Source organism: Cherax quadricarinatus, chromosome 30 (assembly GCF_038502225.1).
Source record: "Cherax quadricarinatus isolate ZL_2023a chromosome 30, ASM3850222v1, whole genome shotgun sequence".
NCBI classification, from domain to species: domain Eukaryota; kingdom Metazoa; phylum Arthropoda; class Malacostraca; order Decapoda; family Parastacidae; genus Cherax; species Cherax quadricarinatus.
This window is the reverse complement of record NC_091321.1, coordinates 8,490,060-8,512,884: the sequence shown is the minus strand read 5'-3', so window position 1 is coordinate 8,512,884 and position 22,825 is coordinate 8,490,060. Positions and strand designations below refer to the sequence as shown.

General features: G+C 41.1%; 2 protein-coding genes across 4 annotated transcripts in view; one reads left to right on the top strand and one right to left on the bottom strand.

Moving 5' to 3' along the window:
• LOC138853418 (uncharacterized) overlaps nt 1-19,964 on the bottom strand; it is a 119,338-nt gene extending 99,374 nt beyond the window's left edge. The window contains exon 1 of the mRNA XM_070089876.1: nt 17,545-19,964. Within this exon, the coding sequence (XP_069945977.1) occupies nt 18,281-19,459 (1,179 nt within the window). The 5' untranslated portion in view covers nt 19,460-19,964 and the 3' untranslated portion in view covers nt 17,545-18,280. The remainder of the gene's footprint in view (nt 1-17,544) is intronic.
• The window catches only part of LOC128692621 (tripartite motif-containing protein 10-like), a 44,205-nt gene continuing 34,050 nt past the window's right edge, over nt 12,671-22,825 (top strand). For 2 of the 3 annotated variants that reach the window (XM_070089873.1, XM_070089871.1), the window contains exon 1: nt 12,709-12,810. Coding sequence is in view for 1 of the 3 variants with exons in the window: in XM_070089874.1 (XP_069945975.1) it covers nt 12,706-12,810 (105 nt within the window). In the remaining 2 variants the exon portion in view is untranslated. Of the gene's footprint in view, nt 12,811-22,825 lie in introns of all 3 variants that reach the window. The other variant, XM_070089874.1, reaches the window with a different exon arrangement.

Genomic DNA, 22,825 nt, shown 5'->3' with positions numbered 1-22,825 from the left:
CTCGGGAGTTTGTTTCACTCATCCACAACTCTATTACCAAACCAGTACTTTCCTATATCCTTCCTGAATCTGAATTTTTCCAATTTAAAAACCACTGCTGCGAGTCCTGTTTGTTAGATATTTTTAGCACGCTATTTACATCCCCTTTATTAATTCCTGTTTTCCATTTATACACTTCAATCATATCCCCCCTAATTCTACACCTTTCTAGAGTGCAGATTCAGGGCCTCAGTCTATCCTCATAGGGAAGATTTCTGATACATGGGATCATCTTCGTCATCCTCCTCTGTACGTTTTCCAGAGCATTTATATCCATTCTGTAATACGGTGACCAGAACTGAGCAGCATAGTCTAAATGAGGCCTAACCAAGGATATATAGAGTTGAAGAACAACCTGAGGACTTCTATTATTTATACTTCTTGCTATGAAGCCAAGGATTCTGTTAGCTTTACTGCGAACACTTATTCAATGTCTTGGTTTCAGATTACTGCTAACAAGAACTCCTAAATCCTTTTCGCAATCTGAAAGGTATTATTCTAGAATAGTATGTATTAATTTATTGTATGGTATTAATTTATTATGTGTTACGTATTAATCTAGTCTATTGTAGGCATTAATCTATTTCACATATCATTTTAGCATATATTATATATTAATACATCTTAGGAATTGTTCTAGTATATGTAAGATAATAATCCAATATATATTAGGTATTAATCTAGTATATGCTAAGCATTATATAAATGGTACTAATCCAATTTATGCTTTACATTGATCTCGCACATGTCTGGCATTGAAGGAGTATATGATATATTAGAGTTGAGGCACAGATAGTAAATGGAAATAGCACCCCATAAATTAAGGTAACAGTAGCATATTTCATAACAATAAACAACAGTCTTCTATAACTATTTTCTACCACCTAAATATCTTTTAAGATATTTCATAAACTTCAAACATTAAACAGTTTGTTCCATTATTTATACATCGGGCGGAGAAGAAAAAGTATTAGATTTTTCCAAGAGTATGAACTTGTTTTACTTCATTTTCTTGGTTATTTTGTCTAGTTTAATGTTCTCACTCATAACAGCGTGTTAGATTTCTTGATTCTCCTTTTTATTAGGATTGGATCAACGAACTTGTTCGAGTAGATAAAATAAGCAGAGGTTGTAGACTAGAATTCATAAGAAAACGCTGAGTTCGTTGCTGGATCGCACTTCGCCTAGGGAATGGGAGGTGATCAGCTTAGATCCGAGAAAGGGAAAGGTAGTTTTAATTCCTCGGTTCAGGATCCCATTACCAGCTTCTAGGCACTCCTCTTTCTAATTTAAAGAGTTGCAGACTATACGATCTAGTCAATTATGTTCCTATTACCTCTAGTGACACAGTGCAGCTTCTTGACATCATTATAGGGATTTCTGGCAATAATATGCATTTCTCAATTCCTTAATCCTGGTCATATGAAATTCTCTTTTTCTCTCATTTATCATTTTAAAATGTTAAGGTAAAAAAAAAAATCTCATGTTATCTGGCCTTTTGTATGTGGCTGTGTTGTCACTGGTCAAGCATCTGTACCACGTCTCTCAGGGCCACTCACTATCTCCCACTGCGTTACAATTTGACCTTGTAACACTTATGATTCTCAATGAGAGAGAGAGAGAGAGAGAGAGAGAGAGAGAGAGAGAGAGAGAGAGAGAGAGAGAGAGAGAGAGAGAGAGAGAGAGAGAGAGAGATTGAGAGAGAGATTGAGACTGCGACTGCTTGACAGAGTAGAGAACAGAGCAAGACGTCTCATCTCTCGCCTGGACCCATCCTGGATAGATCTGTCATTTCAGCAGAGCCTTCAACATAGGAGGGATGTGGGTGGCCTTACTGTTATGTACAAGGCCAATATTGTCAAAATACCACACTTGGATCCACTTCGAGGACAGCGTGAAACAAGCTTTTATGCCACAAGACGGGCAGAAAGCAGCAACTTCCACTCTGGCTGTACCCTTCTCCAGAACATCACTCCATCTGAGATCATACATACCCAGGATGACTCAGTATGGAACACATTCGTACAGCATAATGATGTCAACGAGATAAAGTCAGTTGATCAAATGAAAATGCTGGCCCACAGATGGCTCCAACTTCATCCTGTTCCGTACTTGTATGTCTCATAACAATAAAAAATGCTTTCAAATGAGCTGATGTAGGTAACAGCTCTTAGCTTACAATAAAGTTAGGAATCCTTAACCTGTAATATAGCTGTCAATAAAGCTAGGGATCCTTAACCTTGTCAAACCCTGTGTAAAAAGAGAGAGAGATTGAGAGAGAGATTGAGAGAGAGATTGAGAGAGAGAGAGATTGAGAGAGAGAGAGAGAGAGAGAGAGAGAGAGAGAGAGAGAGAGAGAGAGAGAGAGAGAGAGAGAGAGAGAGAGAGAGAGAGAGAGAGAGAGAGAGAGAGAGAGAGAGAGAGAGAGAGAGAGAGACAGTCTATCAGCATCCTGTCGGCCAACATTATAGGTTTCATTAATAATGTTGGAGCTCACACATAGCTTTGTGAACACTCGACGTCCCGACATGATAGCTGTTGTTGAAACATTTTTGGATGACAGGACTCCAGAAAATTTTGCAAGAATTGCTGGCTACACCTCATGGATGAGAAGAGACAGGCAAGGGCAAGGAGGTGGTGTTGCTGTGTGCTTCTCTAAAAGTGTTCATGCCCAGCACATAGATGTTGCCACCCCTACACATCTTGAAATGATGTTCTTCAAGCTCTGTATAAACACTAGTACCTCTGTACTAGCATGTGCAATGTACAGACCTCAGTGGCAACATGCAGACCCTATCAACTTCCTAATGGAAAATATTGACTCCCTTCTGCTACAACACAACTGTCAACATATTATAATTGTTGGTGACCTCAACCAGCACCTTATACAGAGGGACTTTGATGACCTTCTTGCAGTGTTTGACATGAGAAACTTTGTTGATTTCCCTACTCATATCTCTGGCTCCTCCCTTGACCCAGTAGTGAGTGATCTGGCAGAAGGCATAGTCACTTGTCAACCCCTCGGCTACGTTGGATCGTCTGACCACAAGGCTGTTTTTACCACACTTAAGATCCCAACAGAACGAGGTGAGGAGTCCACACGCACAACCTGGCTATGGGAAAGAGGTAATTGGCCAGCCCTTTGCTCTGAGCTCGCCACCACCGACTGGAATGCTCTTCTCCAGGGGATGTTGACAACCAAGTGAAAGCCTTCACTGGACACATCCTTAATCTGCAACAAGAACACATTCCTCACCGGCAATATGTGACAAAGCCTACAGATCAGCCTTGGTTTGGCTTTCGTTGTAGAGAGGCTGCTACTGCTAAGTACAAAGCATGGCAGAAGGTATAAGAGACATCCTACCACCTATAACAGGAACTTGCACATGCAAGCCTGTAGGCATATGGGTGATGTTCAAAAGTGGGCCATTGCTAAATGGGGAGTTGGACACTAAAAAGAAAGTTAGCATCAGGTAGGGTAGGCTCCAAAACCTGGTGGTCCCTGGTCAAGGACAGACAAGGTTATCTGCCTGATGAACTTATTCCACCTCTAAATCGACAGGATGGGACCACCTCTACTAGTAGTCAAGAGAAAGCGGACCTCTTTGCTGAACACTTTGCTACCAAAATGCAAGTTCCTGATCCAGCAAGGGACCCTCCTTGGCTAGCTGCAAGAACTGTGTCAAAACTGTCAGGGGTGACAATAAGGCAGGAGGAGGTGCATTTCCTTCTTAAATCACTTGACCAAGAAAAGGCTGTGGGCCCAGACAAGTTGAGCCCAAGATTGTTGAGAAGATGTGCAGACCAGCTAGCAGCACCTCTAACTCGCATCTTTCAGCACTGCCTAGTACAGTGCAAATGGCCCTCTCCATGGAAAGAGGCAAATGTAGTCCCTGTTCACAAAAAGAAGAGCAGAGCAGAAATCAGCAACTACAGACCAGTGTCACTCCTGTCAATCACTGGTAAGATCCTTGAGACAATAATCTCAAGACAAATGACAGATTTCTTTGACTACCACTCACTACTTTGTGATCGTCAATATGGCTTCAGGAAAGGTTACTCTGCTGCTGATCTGTTGTTAAACCTCTCCACTAAGTGGCACCAGTCACTGGATGAATCCAAAGTCAGCTGTGTGGTAGCACTGGACATTGCTGGCGCTTTCGACCGGGTGTGGCACCAGGGCCTCTTAGCAAAACTTCAAGCACTGGGAATTGCAGGCTCTACGCTATGTCTCCTCAGTGATTACCTTCATGGTAGATCTCTAAGTGTAGTCCTCAATGGAACGGAATCAGCAAGGCATCCTATTGGGGCAAGCGTTCCACAAGGAAGTGTGCTGGGTCCACTGTTATGGAATGTCTACTTCAACGACCTTCTTCATCTCATCCCAGAATCACATGCATATGCAGACGACTGTACACTGACATTCACTTATCCAAGAGAAGAAATGCCAGCTGCTCTAAGCTACATCAATCACCAGCTGAGAGCTATATCAGCTTGGGGAAATAGATGGCAAGTAACATTTGCACCTGAAAAAACGCAAATGATGTTCGTCTCTAGGCACCATGATGGTAATGCTGGCGCAGTAGTAAGGATGAATGGGACGATGTTGGCACCTGGAGAAGAAGTTGATATCCTTGGGGTGAAATTTGACTCCAAACTAACCATGAAGAACCATGTTGTAAATCTTGCAAACAAGGCAGCCAGGAAGCTTACAGCACTTCGCCGTATCTCGCATCTGCTTGACAGTAGGGGTTGCAAGATCCTGTACGAGGCACAAGTACGCTCACACCTTGAGTATGCTCCACTTTCTTGGTTTGCCTGCCCCCCCCTCTCATCTGCGACTGCTTGACAGAGTAGAGAACAGAGCAAGACGTCTCATCTCTCGCCTGGACCCATCCTGGATAGATCTGTCATTTCAGCAGAGCCTTCAACATAGGAGGGATGTGGGTGGCCTTACTGTTATGTACAAGGCCAATATTGTCAAAATACCACACTTGGATCCACTTCGAGGACAGCGTGAAACAAGCTTTTATGCCACAAGACGGGCAGAAAGCAGCAACTTCACTCTGGCTGTACCCTTCTCCAGAACATCACTCCATCTGAGATCATACATACCCAGGATGACTCGAGTATGGAACACATTCGTACAGCATAATGATGTCAACGAGATAACGTCAGTTGATCAAATGAAAATGCTGGCCCACAGATGGCTCCAACTTCATCCTGTTCCCTACTTGTATGTCTCATAACAAAAATGCTTTCAAATGAGCTGATGTAGGTAACAGCTCTTAGCTTGCCAATAAAGTTAGGAATCCTTAACCTGTAAATAGCTGTCAATAAAGCTAGGGATCCTTAACCTTGTCAAACCCTGTGTAAAAAAAAAAAAAAAAAAAAAAAAAAAAAAAAAAAAAAAAAAAAGAGAAGAGAGAGAGAGAGAGAGAGAGAGAGAGAGAGAGAGAGAGAGAGAGAGAGAGAGAGAGAATTATAATTCTAGAGAACACTGCAGACGATTCAATGGTGATCTTGTCCACCAACATACGTAGTTTTAGTCGCTAGATGGTATATACCACCTGAGTTGTGTTACACTTCACGCTGGAACTTTTGATCGAGTTTTCTAACAAAGCTGAATTAGGACACTGTTCTCCATTCTACACCTCATTATCTATTACCATCAAGTAGTACTCTTAAGCGTAGTTAAGGCCAGCGAACCATAGGGAAGTACGTTAGTCCTTCATTATAGAATGTTCGCTCCAGTGACATTAAATAAGTCCTTGAATCCCATGCCTATGCATAATGCACGATGTGACTTCTAGGACTGAAGTAAGTTTCATGGAGTGTAATCAACGATGGGGCGGATATTCTGGGGAGAAATTTAACTGTTAAAAAAAACTGGCAGCTAAGAAACACTGTTAACATTAGCCTAGTTCCTGTACTGCGCAAGACAACTCATCACAAGTCATATCTATTTTATTTACTGCTTTTTCCTCTGTATGAACATAAAGTTCCTTTGTGATTTGATCAAGTGTTTGGTCTGTTAACCATGCAGTTTCTGTGATCTCACGATTTATTAAGAATGCGAGTGTCGACGCGACCTAGCTAGATCTATCATTTCAGCAGAGCCTTTAACACAAGGGCAATGCTATCAGTGTTTTCCCACCGGCCCATCTTATTGGACAGACAAACGAGCTATTATGCCACACAATCAAATTAGGTCGAGGTGCTTTCCACCAGCAATTCACGATCATATAATGATACCATGATAACTGGGGTATTTCCATCCTGAGTGGCGTCACCCACTCAGGATGTAAATATCCCAGTCTTGTTTTTAGTTAGGTACGAAGATTTAGTAAAATGTACTAGTTGGCAAAAAGTTCGGTTCAAGTTATCATTTCCACAGCACTTCAAAATACATATAAGAAAGTAAATATTCGTGATAAAGTTCCTGATTTCAAACAGGTTCACTCGTCATATATTGGTCCCAGTTTAGCAGAAAACGGCGACATAATTTAATGTAAAGCAAATATGGCAAATTATTCTTAAAAAAAATTACACATGTATTTACAAAAAAAAAAAAAAAATCTTCTGTATGAACACCATTACTTGTACCAGTGATGCACAAACACCAATACTTTTACCATTCCTGCATTAATACCTGTACTTCTCGATGACGAAAACATGCTTTGGGATATCAACAAGCGACCAGAACATGCACCATCAAATATACACAAATAAAACAGCTGGCCCTGGCACACCAAATCCAGGAATACGAACACAAATATATGATAAACATTGGTCGATGACGCGCAAGAACCCAAAGGGAGAAGATAAAATCATTGCTGTATATTTCGACTTCACACTAAGACTTTCTTCAATTTATGTTAGAAGGGAAATTAACTATGTAGGTACAATTAGGTAGTCTCTCTTTCACACATAAGGGAACGGAGGTTCGAGCCTCTTATTGCTACTCGCGTTGAATGACTTACACGAGTTCAGAGCTGATTCCGAATATTTCATTGGTTCTGCTTGATTGGTTCTAGTTTTTTATAAATTTAGTATCCCAATGAAAAACATAAAAGATGTGAAAAATATACTGATCAGACGGGGCTAACTTACAAATCGCAATGAAATTATTTGTTAGATCATGCAAAAGTTAAATCATATGATACATATATACTAGCACTTCATTCTATATAACAGATTAACATAGTAAGATAATTCAGATACCACTATGTTGGCCATCAGCACAGTCCCTTTGGAGGCTCCAGCAACAGTCTGCCATCATGTGTGTTCCATCTGCCTTGAAACCTTTCCTCCATCACCTTTATATCTTGATGGAACCTCTTCCCTTCTTCCTCACTGACCTCACCAAGATTATGTGGAAATCTGCCTAGGTGGCTATGAAGAAAGTGTACCTTTATGCTCATATTAATGCCTAAATTCTTAAAGCTTGTCAGCAGGTTTTACACCAGTTCATAAATGTCTGTGATTACCCAAGAAGTTCTTGACAACTGACACAAAACTGCACCATGCACAAACTTCAACACCATTCATACATTTTGTGAAATTAGAATCCTTGATAAGCTTTCAAATTTGAGGACCATCAAAGATTCCAACTTTCAGTTATTCCATACTTAGTCCAGGGAACGATCTACAAATGTAATTGAAGCACTTCTTATCTTTGTCCAAGGCTTTAACAAACTGCTTCATTAGAACTAACTTAATGTGGAGTGGTGGCAGAATAATGTTGTCCCTGTCAACCAATGGCTCGTTAATGATATTTGCTGCACCTACAGTCATGTTTTCTTTTGTCCAGTGATCTGCCTTCGCCCTACTGTCCCACAAACAGATGAAACAATGGTACTTTGTTTATCCACTCTGTTACCCAAGGAAGAAGCTTACCACCATCTTTTGATCAACACAAATAGACACAAATAGCAAAGCTTCTGCAATACCATTTTGATATTTTCGCATTCTTTAAGTTTTGTTGAGTGAGCAATTGGAAGAGATGCATATTGGTTACCATTATGCAATAAGACACATTTCAAGCTTCTAATGGAGCTATCTACAAACAACCCCCAATCTCCTGGTCGATACTGGAGGCTGTTCAGGGATGTTATTGTACTTAAGTTCTTTATCTTGGCTGAAGTAAGGAAGGATTTCAACCTCTCATATCCGATAAGCTGTTATTTTAACTTCTTGTTGTGACTTTGTAAATGGTCCAAGTCGGACCGAAACGTCGTCGTAAGCTTCTCTCTTTTATGTGCGGGTTATTTGTGTATCGTTCCAGTCACGGTATTGTGCCTTTTTTGTTTAGTTTTCTTTTTAGTCTGGATACTAAAAGTTCAGATGCTTGCTTTGACAGACTGAAGTCCCATATCAGATCATTGGGTTCTTCTTGGGAGAACTGCTGGGGTGTTGAAATCCTTACTCTACATTCACTTCCACTAAAATCACACGTGTTACATCCTAAACCCTGAATTTCTTTAACATCTGACAACAGAAGGTCAGGCAGTCATGTAAACACTGGTATGCTAACATCTTCACTGTGTGGCACAGGTCTTCTTGCTGACTCCAAATCATGATATTCCCACTTTACTTTCTTGTACTAACTGAAACTTTTCACATTCACCATACAGAAATAACAAACGTCGTGGTGTTTTTTCGGCTCTCTCCACACCACAGACACACCCAAGTTTCAACTTTTCCTTTGTCTATTTTTCCACTGTCCTAGGCATTCTACGCAAGGGGAGCCCAAGATTTTTCTTGTTCTCCAAGCGCCGCTCCAAAATAAGCAAGATAAGCTTGTTTTACAAATATTCCTGATTTTTTTTTTGTTTCTGCAAAGAGTATTCGCCACAAATGTATTTGAATTGTTTAAGCAAGCTCTTCGTGAAGAACTCGTATTTATCTTGAAAAAAATAAAACAAATGTTACAATGTTGTTACATGGTTGTTGTTGATACAACTCCTTTCGCTAAATATTAAATCATTTAAAAATAAAATTCTAATCTTTATTAAAACTACCTGTATATAGAAACTGTCTGTATATATATACGCGTTGTAGATAAGTTCCCTGTTAACGGAGGGTAGCTATGCAATATCTCACAAACTAGAGCCAATCTGAAAAACGTACTGACATTTTCGAATTCAACAACCCCAAAATGCCCTAAATACCTTCAAATATCTTTGTTAACGAATTTTCTGTTGTTGACTAGTGATGCAATCTGTCGAAGTGAGCCTCAGCATGAAGCCGAATTAGAAGTTATTCAATCTAACTGCTGTTTTATTTTCTGCATGTAGGTTTGTGCCGTGTCTATGTACATCGAAGGAATCAAAGATACAATAATAATGATAAAATTCCTCGAACGGGAACAGTTTCGCATGCGCAGTCACGTGTCACAGGTTTATGAAAAGTAAAGTAACCTTCCTGACCATTATCGACTAATCTGCTTAAATTCGTCAGCTACTAAAACGCATGGAAACATTAATTCGATAGCAAATAGTCCGACACTGAGATGGAAATTAATTAAAATTTTACAACATGGCTTCCATTTAACTGAAGGACTGATCACCTCAAATTACCTCTCCACTTCTTCCACCGTCTCCAATAGTTATTCTCTGTATCCGATTGAAACTGCCACTGGTGAGCAAAATGTCATCATTAATAAATATACCCAGGTGTTACACACGACTTGTTCATCAACTTGTTAATATATATTTGGATCATTAAAGTAATGATCCAAATACTCGACACACTGGCCTCAGAAACATACTTGAACATTCCCTAATTTATCGTAATATCTAACAAGGACTTTAATGTTTCAGATAAACGAATTTATTTCAATGACGCTAGACATTCTTTCCATAATAAGTGGTGAATATATGGAACAGAACATCAGTAGTAGTAAATACTTTTAATAAACTATATTAATTGGAAAAAAGGTTGAATAAACATTTTATACCCATGACACACCACTTCTGCCGAATAAAAAGCCTTCTGTATTAAAAAAAAGTTTTAAGGCAAAGGTCTGTTGTGATTTAATTATTATAAATAACCTTCACAATACTAGGGGAACTGATAAAGTTAAATGAGACAGACTGACATAGGAATGACTAGAACCAGGAGGTATGGAAACTGCTCGAATATGTCATATATCGTAGAAAATTTCTTCACCGTACGAGTGATAAGTGAGTGCAGGAAGAAACTCCTTACATGCATTCATGGGTAGACGCAATTATACCATATAAGTTAGAAATCAATAATCTACTTTCCGATCGACTGAAAGGCGGGTCAGGGCAGCCATAACTATAGGATAATAAACAGGTGAGAACACAGTAGGTTTAAGGGCACAAGAGCAACTAGTGAAACATTTATTACGGCTACGTTTCGCCCTCTAGAGCAAAACGTAGTCTTAATAAACGTATCAATAGTTGCTCTTGTGCCCTTTTACCTAACATATTGTTGACAATGTTACCAGTATTTACACAGTTGATTACACGCTCGCCCACAACAAATATATCTTGAGCACCGTGTTTTCAGGGACTTTTCCTTGCAGTGCACCTTGAACGAGGAAACGGGCGAGTATGTGCGCGTCAGAGTACCTGAGAGATAACGTTGTCTGGGACGGGGGATGGGAAGGCCGAGGAGATAACGACGATTCAAGGAGCTAAGAATTGAGGTTAAATGCAACATTAAAGTTGAACAGACTGCTATACTTTTACCTTTGTTAATTAACACTTACTAAAGGGCAGGTGCCCTGAACGACAGGGACCCTGAATAGGCTCTGAACTTTACAAACGTATAGGACGTTTCACAACACTATAATGATGCACGAAAGACCTCTCTGTTACTCAGGACAGACTGAGACGGCAGCTGGAGCTCTTTGTGATCGTATGAGAATGAATCAGTAGTAGATGGAGGAGTTGATTATTCAAGACACAAGACACTGATAGTTGAACTCTCCAACATAAGCAGGATCCCGCTGCTAGGGTCATAAACTTCAGCAGCAACCTTTGCACATAGTGAGAAGAGTACTTTTTGTAATACCTTGGCCCGTTTGAGCCAAAATACTGAAATGTTTTGCCCCTGTGTTGGAATTTTCCGCTAAACTCGTTCTGTGTTGGTGACTACTTCCTAGATTGAAACTGTTTTTGTTTGAGATTTCGAAATGGCTGTTTATGTTTTGGAGATTTTGCCCTTTCCACGTGTCAGCCGAGCGAAACCACTCAACAAGCCTGGCCTTGTACGAGATATTCATAAGAAAATGAAGGCCGAAAAATTATTCGACCTTTGACCCTGATGGTATGTCCACGTAAGTCTTAAGTAAGGTTACCCCTGTCAGAAAATTTAAATCTGACCCTGCCTGATCCTTCCAAAAGCAATAGCAGATTGTTGATTCCCAAGTAAATATTAGAGACCTAAAATTCCTAAGGATTCTCATTAGGTCCTGTTAGTGATTCTGCACATGTTTCTCAGCAGTTTAAACCAAGCATGCAGTTTAACAGAGCATACTTCCCTTTTAATCACTACTCGAACTTGAAAATGCTAGATGTCGTAACGTGACTAGCTCGGTACTTGACCAAGGAGTGCATCTTGCATTCCTGGTCACAGCTAATGCTTACTATATTGTCGCATTACACTTTCGAGAGTAACAAATGCCGAAAAATAATTCCATCTCCTATAAGGATATATTTCGATGCCTTTATCAAAACCTCAGAGAATAAATCTGCTGAAAGGGTGTCTGGTATCTTAGAAAGTGCATCGTTTAGTGCTGGGTAGCGTGTGCAAGGCGAAACTAAGTAGGTTGGACAGAAAGGAGAGCTAACGAGTTTCCTGCAGGTCCCACTTGCCACAATGTTATTGTTCTAAATCTCTCTTACGGCCGGTGGGCTACGGATAACTAACGCACTTTCAACCATCTACCTACAGGTTTTACATTTTATTTACAAAACACTAGAATCGTTTGGTTTTTCATATCTTTAAACATTCCGTTTCCAGCATTATCCATTTTACACTAAAATTGGGCTGATTAAGTCACTGGCTGACGAGTTGATTATTCAAGTGTTACTCAAATGTTATCAAATTTTCGGTTTCCAAAACCATTTATATATTAATACTATTAATAGCAACTTTCAGTTCACTCTCGTATTACGTAAATCATAATCACAAAGCAAGCAAAACTATTTAGAATCTATTTTTCATATTCCGTGATCCATATCCATAATTCGCTCCACATTATCAGCCGTAGTGTCAGAAAGTTTAGACGAAAGGGAAAATATTCCACCATTTTATGTTGAAGAGATGCTGGGTTCTTAGGCAGGCAAGCTCCTTGTGTCACCCCCTCCCAGAGAAGAGGTCCCTAATACATACTTCCAGAATATACAAAATGAAGTATGTGATGTTTGGTGAAGTGTATCACAAGAATATAATATTATAACAATATTGTATTTCTTGTAACTATTAGAGTTTTAACTATCCTTCCGTTCTCCTTGCCTTGTCCTATCCCCTTTTTAAATAAATTTCCTTCTATTCTACCCTTCCACGATGGTGGGGGGGGGAGAAGGGAGGGGAGGGAGAATGAGCAAGATAAGATTATATTTAACACAAATGAAAGAATCTGCTGTGACATTGGAACCATGTGAAGATAATGTTGAGATAAGAGCATGCATGTTATCAACGTGGCACTGGTGGTCAGGAGGAGGCACTAATTCCCACAGTTGTGTGTCGCTTCACCTGCAGACAACTACCTCAACCTACGCCGGCTGCCTGAAGGTGAGTGTCTACTCTTGGACATTTTATATTAGATATTTGTTAGCTGAGTTTAGGTCTATACTTTCCTACATCTGCTACAGCTTTGTCTAGATCTACAGTTTTCAGGTCAGTCCTTTCAGTAGTGACGCTGTTTAGGAAACACCTGTCAGATTCCTTGTCGCCCAGGAAATAAAAACTACAAAAGACCACAGAAGTAACCTTCTATCACAATAAAAATTAACTACTTCTCAAGAAATCACAAGAGACCAGACCACAAGCTCCAGGTGAATAAGACATGTGCAATGCCTTGGAATCTTTATTACGAAGATATTTCGACAGCAAGCGGCTTTTTCAACTGAACACAGAGCTTATAAAGTGGAGACAGGAGAAGATAAGGCAATCAGTTCCTGAGCCTTGTTACCTTATCTCCAATTTATCTCTACATCGAATCGAAAAAGCTACTGGTTGGGGAAACGTCTTCAAACAAAAGATTCCCAGACGCTGCATCTGTCTTATTCACCTAATTGTCAAGACTTTATAATATTATTGTGAAGAAATTCCAGGAGTTTACCAAATACTATACATCAAGTGTTAGTTTGTGGGTGAAACTACTCGTGATCAAACAACCAGAATAACTAAATATAAACAATCAATTAAATATGCACAAAGAGCTCCGCCATTTTCGGAACATGAAAGCTTGTAAGCACAATAAATTGGGAAGGTGCTAACACACAAAATGGAAGATTAACTTCGGAGGAAGATACTGGAAGCAACAGTGGTAGATCAAACACCCAACTTTAATATTTCAAAAGGACAACCCCAACCAGATATTATTACCTACAGGACTAGACCAGAATACAGTGACACCATCATTGCCCAATTTCCTAACGATGTTATTCATGTAGTATTTTCTACTCCTGCATTAGGAAAAAAAAAACAGGTATAAGAGGGTGATATAGAAAGTAAATACAGAATTGCGAAGAACATTCAACTAGGAGAAGAAATGGAGAATCACAACCAATCCTGACAAGGTTCTCATCAGCACTATCAGAAGCTATGCCACAACAACTGAAAGCAACGGGGCTATCTCCAAATGAGGTACACCCGTCACCATCAAAAACCCGAATAAGATCCTGGGCTACGAGACAAAGACTACTCCACTACATCAAAACGTCATCAAAAAGGTAAACTTAGTAAAAGTCCTCCTCTCATATCAAGAAGCAGTTATATAAGATGATAAGAGCTATGCTTGAATATCCTTGTGCCCATGTCACTAGCAACAAAAAACATGTTACGGCTGCAAAGAATCTACAATAAGGCACTCTGCTTTATCACAGGCACTAGACTTAGGGATAGAATCAGAATGGAAGATCTGCACATCCAACAGGAGATCGACGCAATAAATGTCAGGCTGTACAAACTGAAGAAGTGACAACTATACCATGCAAGAACTCTATATATCAGACAATAAAAACCCACCCCAGCCAACTAACACCACTGACTGCATCATATACTTCCTCATCGGACCTACAGGATGTCTCTCCAACAAAGAGTCTGACGTTTCATACACAAGGAGGACTTCGCAAGACCAAAGATCCTGAGTGGGCTCCCTGAAAATATAGAAGAATGGGTACCACCAGAGCCTATGTTTAAGACAGATAAAACCACCCTTACTGTGGATACCTTACATCTAACCAAGTACCATCTGAAAACCACCTATGACAGGATACCGCCTCAGAACCAAATCAGTCGACCACCAGCACCAGCAAGTGCCCTATAACAAGTCTGAGTAACTTTCCTCCTGTGCCATGTACGTATGCATCTCCTATACAAGTGTGTCTAATGGGTGGTGTGGTATACATGATCATTTGATTATTATGCTTTATACCACACACACAAACACCTATATTAATATGCGCCAAAGTGGTTGGGCCACTCACCTATATTAGCCCTCCCTACCAACTTGGCCCTTTCCCATAATCCATCCTTACCTATCCTTCCTTCTTTTCCCAAGTTACCAAATCTCTAGTGAAAGAACTTTAAACTTAGATGAATGGTTCAGAGAACCGACAGTTGATAAATTAGAAACATGTGCAACACTTGCGTATCTTTAATGAGGAAACGTTTCGCCACACAGTGGCTTCATCAGCCTTGAGTCGATGTAATCAATCCATCAGTCTAGAAAAGAATACACCATATGTGCGAAGTGGCTTATATACTGTAGGCAGGTGAGGTGCAGCAGTCGTAGGTGGTATCACATTTGACAAATCCAAATGTGGAAGTAGGTCATGCCTAAAGGTTAGGCAAGTGAAGAATTCCTATCTTGTGATCTTAATACAAGAAATTCTTCACTTGCCTAACCTTTAGGCATGACCTACTTCCACATTTTGATTTGTCAAATGTGATACCACCTACGACTGCTACACCTCACCTGCTTACAGTATATAAGCCACTTCTTGCCACTGTGTAGCGAAACGTTTCCTCATTCAAGATACCCAAGTGTTGCACATGTGTCTAATTTATCAACTATGAACTTAAACAAGTCCCTCAATGAGACGTCATACTCCTGCCCCGGCTCTCAGGATTTACAACTAGGGCTAACACCCACCTGTTTCACACACCCGCTTGCCGATACAGTAACCTGTAATCATCTTATTTTTTTTAAATTATTGCTCTCGGACCAAGATCGAAGTACATAGATCAACCAGGATCTTTTCTTTAGCTAATTATATATATATATATATATATATATATATATATATATATATATATATATATATATATATATATGCACGCAATGCTGAAGTTATTATGTTACTGGGTCATATAGCGTTTGGAGAATGGAAGGTAAACCAGGATACAATAAAATGGCAACTCCAGTTACCTGGATCAAGAGCCATTCGCCAGTATCACATATCTGAATGTTACACATGTTGATATTACTTACCACCGACATAACAGAGAACATAATCCAGTCTGGTGGAGTTAATTTAGGCTACAATCTTTAAGATAAGACTGATATGCCTCAAGGCTGATTCAGTCGTGAAGGCAGGTGATGTGGTTAGTTTATATAAGTTACGTTCAACCAGTAAGTGATATCCATGCACATTATATACATATACACATGCTTTCGTTGGATGACAGGAGGAAAAAAGGATACAGAAACCACATGGAAGATCATACGGTAAAAGAATACAGGAAAAATAGATAAGGTATATTATTTAGCACCATCAACAGGAAGAACAAGAAGCCAAAATTACATACTGGAAAAATAATCGGCACCGAAGACACTATAATAAAGTATATCTTTACAAACCACGGTGCAGGCAGGGAACTGAACTACCAGTGAGTTGTAAAACTCAAGACCGACGTGTTAGCCACTGGGCCAGCTGACTACAATAAATTCATCCAACTAGGTATAGTTATACACCATAGGAAGGCTAGCATAGGCACAACTGTGATCACAAATGTAATAGTAGTAGTAATACAATATGGTAGAACAATCAACTTGCACATGATTAAAAGATCAAAAAACTATTACTTATATTATACTTATATTATAACTTATATTATTACTACTACCACTAGTATTACACCTCATCCTAAGCCTATATATACCCTCTGTGTCCATGTATTGTTTGTAACGGCTTGATAAAGCTCCTGGAGAGCGAAACGTTGCCACAATAAAATGTCACATTAGTTGCACTTGTGTCATTTTACTTTATATATTTTCGGTATTTCTACCAGCATTATTACAAGAATACTTTAATCCATTAAATAGGGATTAAAGAAAACTCTTAGCATATATACGCTGAGAGAAATACAACCCATTGGGTATACATAGTGTGCAGCTAATTTATTCTAGACTATTATATCAAAATTAATTACAAAAAATAATACAAAATGTTTTAATGAAAACATAGGAGAGTAAATGTGGAAGTCGGATGAATTACTTTGTGGTTCGCAAAATATATCAGCAGTATTTGGTGATAAGCTGAAGAAAAAAGCATTGGTAATGTAATACGCTGGTGGCAGGTGGTGACTGACAAGTGATTATGACATCATATAATAGTGACGTACATCAATAATGATATGCCGTGGCCGAATTTGATTTTAATGACAACATATGTTGATGACATGTGACGGTAATTACAAGATATACTGGTGGAATGTGCTGGTACTGTCAACATATGCTGGTGAAATGTGGTGATATTGACAACATAAGCTGGTGACATGTGGTAATGAAAACAAGTATTACAGTCGGCTCTCTCATAAGGCTTTTTTTATATAAACTTTTTGTAACCATGATTGAAAAGTTGCCTCTAAAATTGACTAGCACTCTGAAGGCTTCTCCATGTGCTGCTCAATTTAGGATGCGCTTTTTCAGTCGCATTTAGTTAAAACTGTTCTATACAGAGGAGCTTCATAAGGCCTGTACTATCATTTTCAGCGAGCAATAACTCTGTTTTTACCAACTCTTGAGAAAAGGTTTCACAGATTTTAAATAGCATTTTTTGTGTGCAAAGAAAAAGACGCAGGTGAAAATAAATTCTTACTGTGACAATGCTTCACTGTTTATAGCTTTATTTTGTTGCGCAATGTAGGACTGGTAGTCCCTTGGTTCAATCATTACATTCTGTTGCTTATATCACCTAGATTCATTTTGTAAGCTCTATATTGTTAAAACTTAAAAAAAAGTATTTCAAACAATTTATGAGGATGAAAAATGTTAATATACACTATGACTAAACTCACTCTCCAGCTGTAGACGAGACTCCGTTAAGAAATCGAAAGGCTGCAAGTTCTCTCTCCCACCTCTCGACTTTCTGGTTTATTTTCATGTTTGTGACTACACTCGTAAGTAACACACACACAAATATTATCTGACTGATAACGTGAACACTGCTTGCATTATCTGAGAGTTGAGTGTTAATCTTATGTCTAAATAATCAAGTCTAATTCTTATCGAAGCAGATTGCGACACCGAGGAGCTTGGGTCTCCTGATGGTCTATTTACTAAGATAAAGCATTTTATGCACGCCTTTTGAAGAAACTGCCCCCATTAAGGACAAGTTGTCCACTCGCTGTGAGGTCCCCCTAGGAAATGTAAGCTGTTCAGGCACAAGCACACACTGCCTCTTTAATGAGAAGTAGAAACATCTCCAGCGTAGTTGATGCTCTCTGATTACTGGTTGGTTAGTGAGGTTTTAAGCCTATGGTCTAGATGGGTGTCAAAGCTGCACGTAACCTGTTCAACACCAGTCAAGAATACTTAAATCTCTATTATTATTATTATAATAAAAAAGAAGCGCTAAGCCACAAGGGCTATACAGCACTGCAGGGCAGGAAGGAAGCGAGGGCATCAGGTGGCAAAAGGGAGATGGATGAGTAATAGGTTACGGATAACAGCGGGGCAGTGGATGGTGAAAGGGTAAAGGGCAGCAAGAGACTGAACTAGAAAGGGCTGAGGGGAGTGCGAAAGGTATCATCATCAGAGTTTGTGGAGTAAATCAGTCGTTGTCAAGAAGTCAATGAGAGAGTCAGGATTAAAGGAGGGTCCATCAGCAAGAAGGGAAGGTAAAGAGAGAGTAGTAGAACAAAGACGAGGACGGAGGTAAATTCTGTGTGCTCGTTGATAGAGAGGGCAGTCTAACAGAATGTGGCTAATCGATACTGGAACTTGACACTGCTCACAGAGAGGAACAGGGTGCCTCTCCATGAGATACCCATGAGTAAGACGAGTGTGGCCAATGCGAAGGCGGGAGAGAGTGGTCTCCCAACATCGGCACTGATGACAAGAAGACGGCCAGTAACCTATGCTCGGTTTAATAGAATGAAGTTTGTTACCGAGCAGAGTTGACCAACGTTGTTGCCAATGGGTGTGAAGGTGGGTAGTTATTGCAGCAAAATAGTCCAGAAATGGAACACCTCTATAGGAAATTGGTAGGTCATGTACTGCTGACCGCGCAGCAGTGTCTGCCTGTTCATTGCCCTGTACGTCGACATGACCAGGCACCCAACAAAAAATATCTTTATGCTTCGTAGAGATACGGAGTAGCCAAAGTTGGATACGGAGAACTAGGGGGAGAGACGTATCAAATTTTTGTATAGCCTGTAGAGCACTAAGGGAGTCTGAGACTACCACAAATGATGACACAGGCATAGATGCGATACGAATAAGTGCTGCAAGAATGGCATACAATTCAGCAGTAAAAATGCTAGCTGAAGATAGTAAATGCCCCCACATGACGCTGTCCGGAAACACTGCTGCGAATCCGACGCCGTCTGAAGACTTAAAGCCATCTGTGTACACAGCGATGGCATGAGAATGGGAGTGGAAGTGATCAAGAAAAAGAGAGCGGGAAGCCACCGTAGGCAGTTGAGCTTTCGAGCAAGGGAGTGAGAAAGAACAGATCTGAACAGCTGGAACTTCCCAGGGGGGTAGGGAAAAGTGAGATGCTACATGAACATATAAAGGTGGTAACTGAAGGGAAGACGAGCGAATGTAGGCAAAGAGAAAAGGGACGGAGCAAACAGGGGCGGCGAACGAATAAAGAATGTCTACTAATATCGGTGACCATTCTATAAATGGAAGGATTGTGGAGATTGTGAGAGCGTACATAGTAGCGAAGGCAATGGGCATCACGACGATCAGACAAGGATGGAACATTCACTTCTGCATCGAGGCTCTCAACAGGGGAAGAGCGAAAAGCACCAAGGCACAAACGTAATCCTTGGTGATGGATGGGGTTAAGGCTAGAGAGAGTAGCAGGAGAGGCCGCTGAATAAATCTGGTCACCATAATCGAGTTTCGATAAAACGAGGGCGGAATGTAGGTGAAGCAGAGTTCGACGATCAGCTCCCCAGGAAAGATGAGCAAGGGTTTTAAGAAGGTTTAGCCGGCTGTGACAAGTTGCCTTCAGAGAGGTAATGTGAGGTTTCCAGGATAACCTACGGTCAAAGAGAAGGCCTAGAAACCTGACTGTATCACGTTCGGGGATACGGGAGCAATAGAGATACAAAGGATGATCGGAGATGACAGAGCATCTAGTGAAAGTAATTTGGCGAGTTTTGGTACTGGAAAATTTAAACCCATGCATGGTGGCCCAAGTGGAAACATGGTCGACCGCATGCTGGAGAGAAACTGCAATGAGATGACAGTCAGCGCCTGCTCAAGCAATAGCGAAGTCATCAACATAGGTTGATGACCAAATATTGGGTGGAAGAACAGAGGCCAAATCATTTACAGCAAGGAGAAAAAGTGTTGTGCTTAGAACACATCCCTGAGGGACACCTTCAGCTTGGACGAAGTCTGGGGAAAGAAAATTATTGACTCGAACACGGAAATGTCTGTCAGTTAAAAAGTTCTTAAGGAAGGATGGTAGATTGCCTCGGAGGCCTAAGGAGTGGGCCTGGGCCAAAATATTATACCTCCAAGTTGTGTCATATGCCTTCTCAAGGTCAAAAAATATGGCAATAACTGAGTGATTATTCGCAAAGGCATTACGAACATACGTATCCAAGTGTAGTAAGGGGTCTATGGTAGAACGGCCCTTACGAAAGCCATATTGACTAGCGGAGAGACTGTTGTGTGTCTCTAAATACCACATTAAACGTCGATTTACGAGACGTTCCATCACTCTGCAAACTGCACTAGTAAGAGCGATGGGGCGATAGTGGGAGGCATCATGTCCTGTAGTATCCAGTTTGCGGAAAGGGAGAACAATGGCAGATTTCCACAGCTGGGGAAGAACTCCTTGTGCCCAAATAAGATTGAAGAGGTGTAAGAGGACTACAAGGGCTGACCGATGTAAATGTTGTAACATACGAATATGAATGTCGTCAGGCCCAGCTGCCGATGATCGGCAAGCTGAGAGCGTTGCCTCCAGTTCTTGAAGTGTAAAAGGCACATTATACTGTTCTTCTCTGAGAGAAGAAAAGTCCAAGGGTACTAACTCTCTGGCAGACTTTGAGGAAAGAAACGAGGGGCATAGATGGAGCCCCCGGGAAATACGGACCAGATGTGTGCCAAGTTCAATGGCAACGTCGAGAGGGTTTGCTACATCAACACCAGCGACCCGTAGAACAGGAGCTGGGCCAGGAGAGTATTTACCACTCGATTTCCTCACTTTTTTCCAGACTGCACTCATAGAAGAAGCAGAGGTGATGGTGGAAACATAGTCTCGCCAGCAAGTGCGTTTAGCTTCACGGATGACACGGCGAGCGATCACACGCTTCTGCTTAAAATCAAAAAGTCTCTCAGCGGTTCTATTGTACCGGTACCTGCCCCATGCAGCACGTTTCAAACGTACTGCACGAGCACAAGCAAGAGACCACCAAGGCACGCACTTCTGAGAATGCCTGCCTGAGAAGCTGTGGTATAAACTGACGTCAAGAAGAGGTGTAGGAGCTCATCAATGGAGGATGAAGAAGGAACCTCACTAAAAGCAGTGAGTTGCGAGTAAAGATCCCAATTTGCCTGATCAAATTGCCAGCGAGGGCTACGGAAAGGTGGTGAATAGGAAGGAGAAGTAAGAATGATTGGAAAATGATTGCTGTCATGTAAGTCCGGTAGAACAGACCAGGTGAAGTCTAGGGCAGTGGAGGAAGAGCAGACGGATAGATCGATGCAAGAGAGAGTATGAGTACGAGGATCAAAATGGGTGGGAGTACCCGTATTTAAAACATGGAGGGGGTGAGAGGCGAGAAAAGCCTCCAACTGGATGCCACGTGAGTCACAATGAGACCCCCCCCCCCAGAGGAAATGGTGGGTGTTAAAATCACCAAGTAACAGAAGTGGTGGTGGTAAGGATGAAACAAGAAAGGCAAAGTCTGGGATAGAAAATGCTCGAGAAGGAGAGAGATATAAAGAACATATTGTAAACCACTTATTCAAGTGGATACGGGCTGCAGTGTAATGCAGCGAGGTATGGACAAATAGTTGACAGTACGGAATATCATTGCGTAGAAGAAGGGCACTCATTAAAGGTCCCATCTGAGAAAGGATCCGAAGAATACAATAAATTATAGCCTGAGATAGGTTGGAAAACAGCCGAGTGTAATTTTGGTTCTTGTAAGCAAGCACCAACAGGGGAGAACCTGGAAAGCAACATCTGAAGCTCACCCCGATTACCCCTGAGGCCGCAGATATTCCACTGTAAATAGGCCATGATTGGCGATGAAGAAAAAAATACCAGGAATCCGTAGGGAAAGGCACCTACGGACTAGAGGGGTTAGAAAAGTCAACGTGTGGTGGCATTGGAAGACGTTCAAGCAGCGAAGGAATGGAGCGTTGCAAAGAATGGGGTTGTGAAGATGGAGGAGAGGGAAGAGAAGGAACAGGAAGTGAATCAGTGTAAATTGAAGGTTTAGTCTCTGCAATATATTCTGAAATGACTTCGTGTTTCTGAATTCAAAGATGTATGGGAGACCATATTGGAGATAGAAGGGGGAGGGTGAGTAAAGATTGGGACAGTAATGGACTATACCAAAGTAGAGGGGGAGGAAAGAGTGTAAGGGGCTGGAGATGAAGTGTGGGGGGGGGGGGACAGAAGAGGCAGAAACCTGGGAGGTGGCAGAAGAGGGAGAAACTTGGGAGGGGACAGGGGTGGAAGGCATAGTACGAGGAGGAGGGTGAATCTCCACACTTGTAATAGAGCCAGAGAGAGGGGAAGAACTAGGCAGAGAGACTGGAAAGGTAAAGTGTGGAGGTGGAAGAAGGGAAGGAAGTGGCAAAGATTTGAGCAATGTGGATTTTTTGGACTTCTGAGAAGTAGAGGGGCGATTGGTATTAGGTGTCGTACGAGGTCTTGTCGATACTGGGGCTTGTGAGGAAGGACGCAAAGATGTAAAAACAGACTGAGTTGTAGTCAGGACGTCAGAGCCAAGGACAGCAAAAGGATTATATGCCGGAGTGGCTCTGGGAGGGGTAACAACAGAGGAGGCTGCAGAAGATGGGACCCCAGAAGTGGGGGGATGTTTTGAAATACGAGAATAAGAAACACGGAGTAGTCTCCCTTGGAGGCGGAGATGAGTA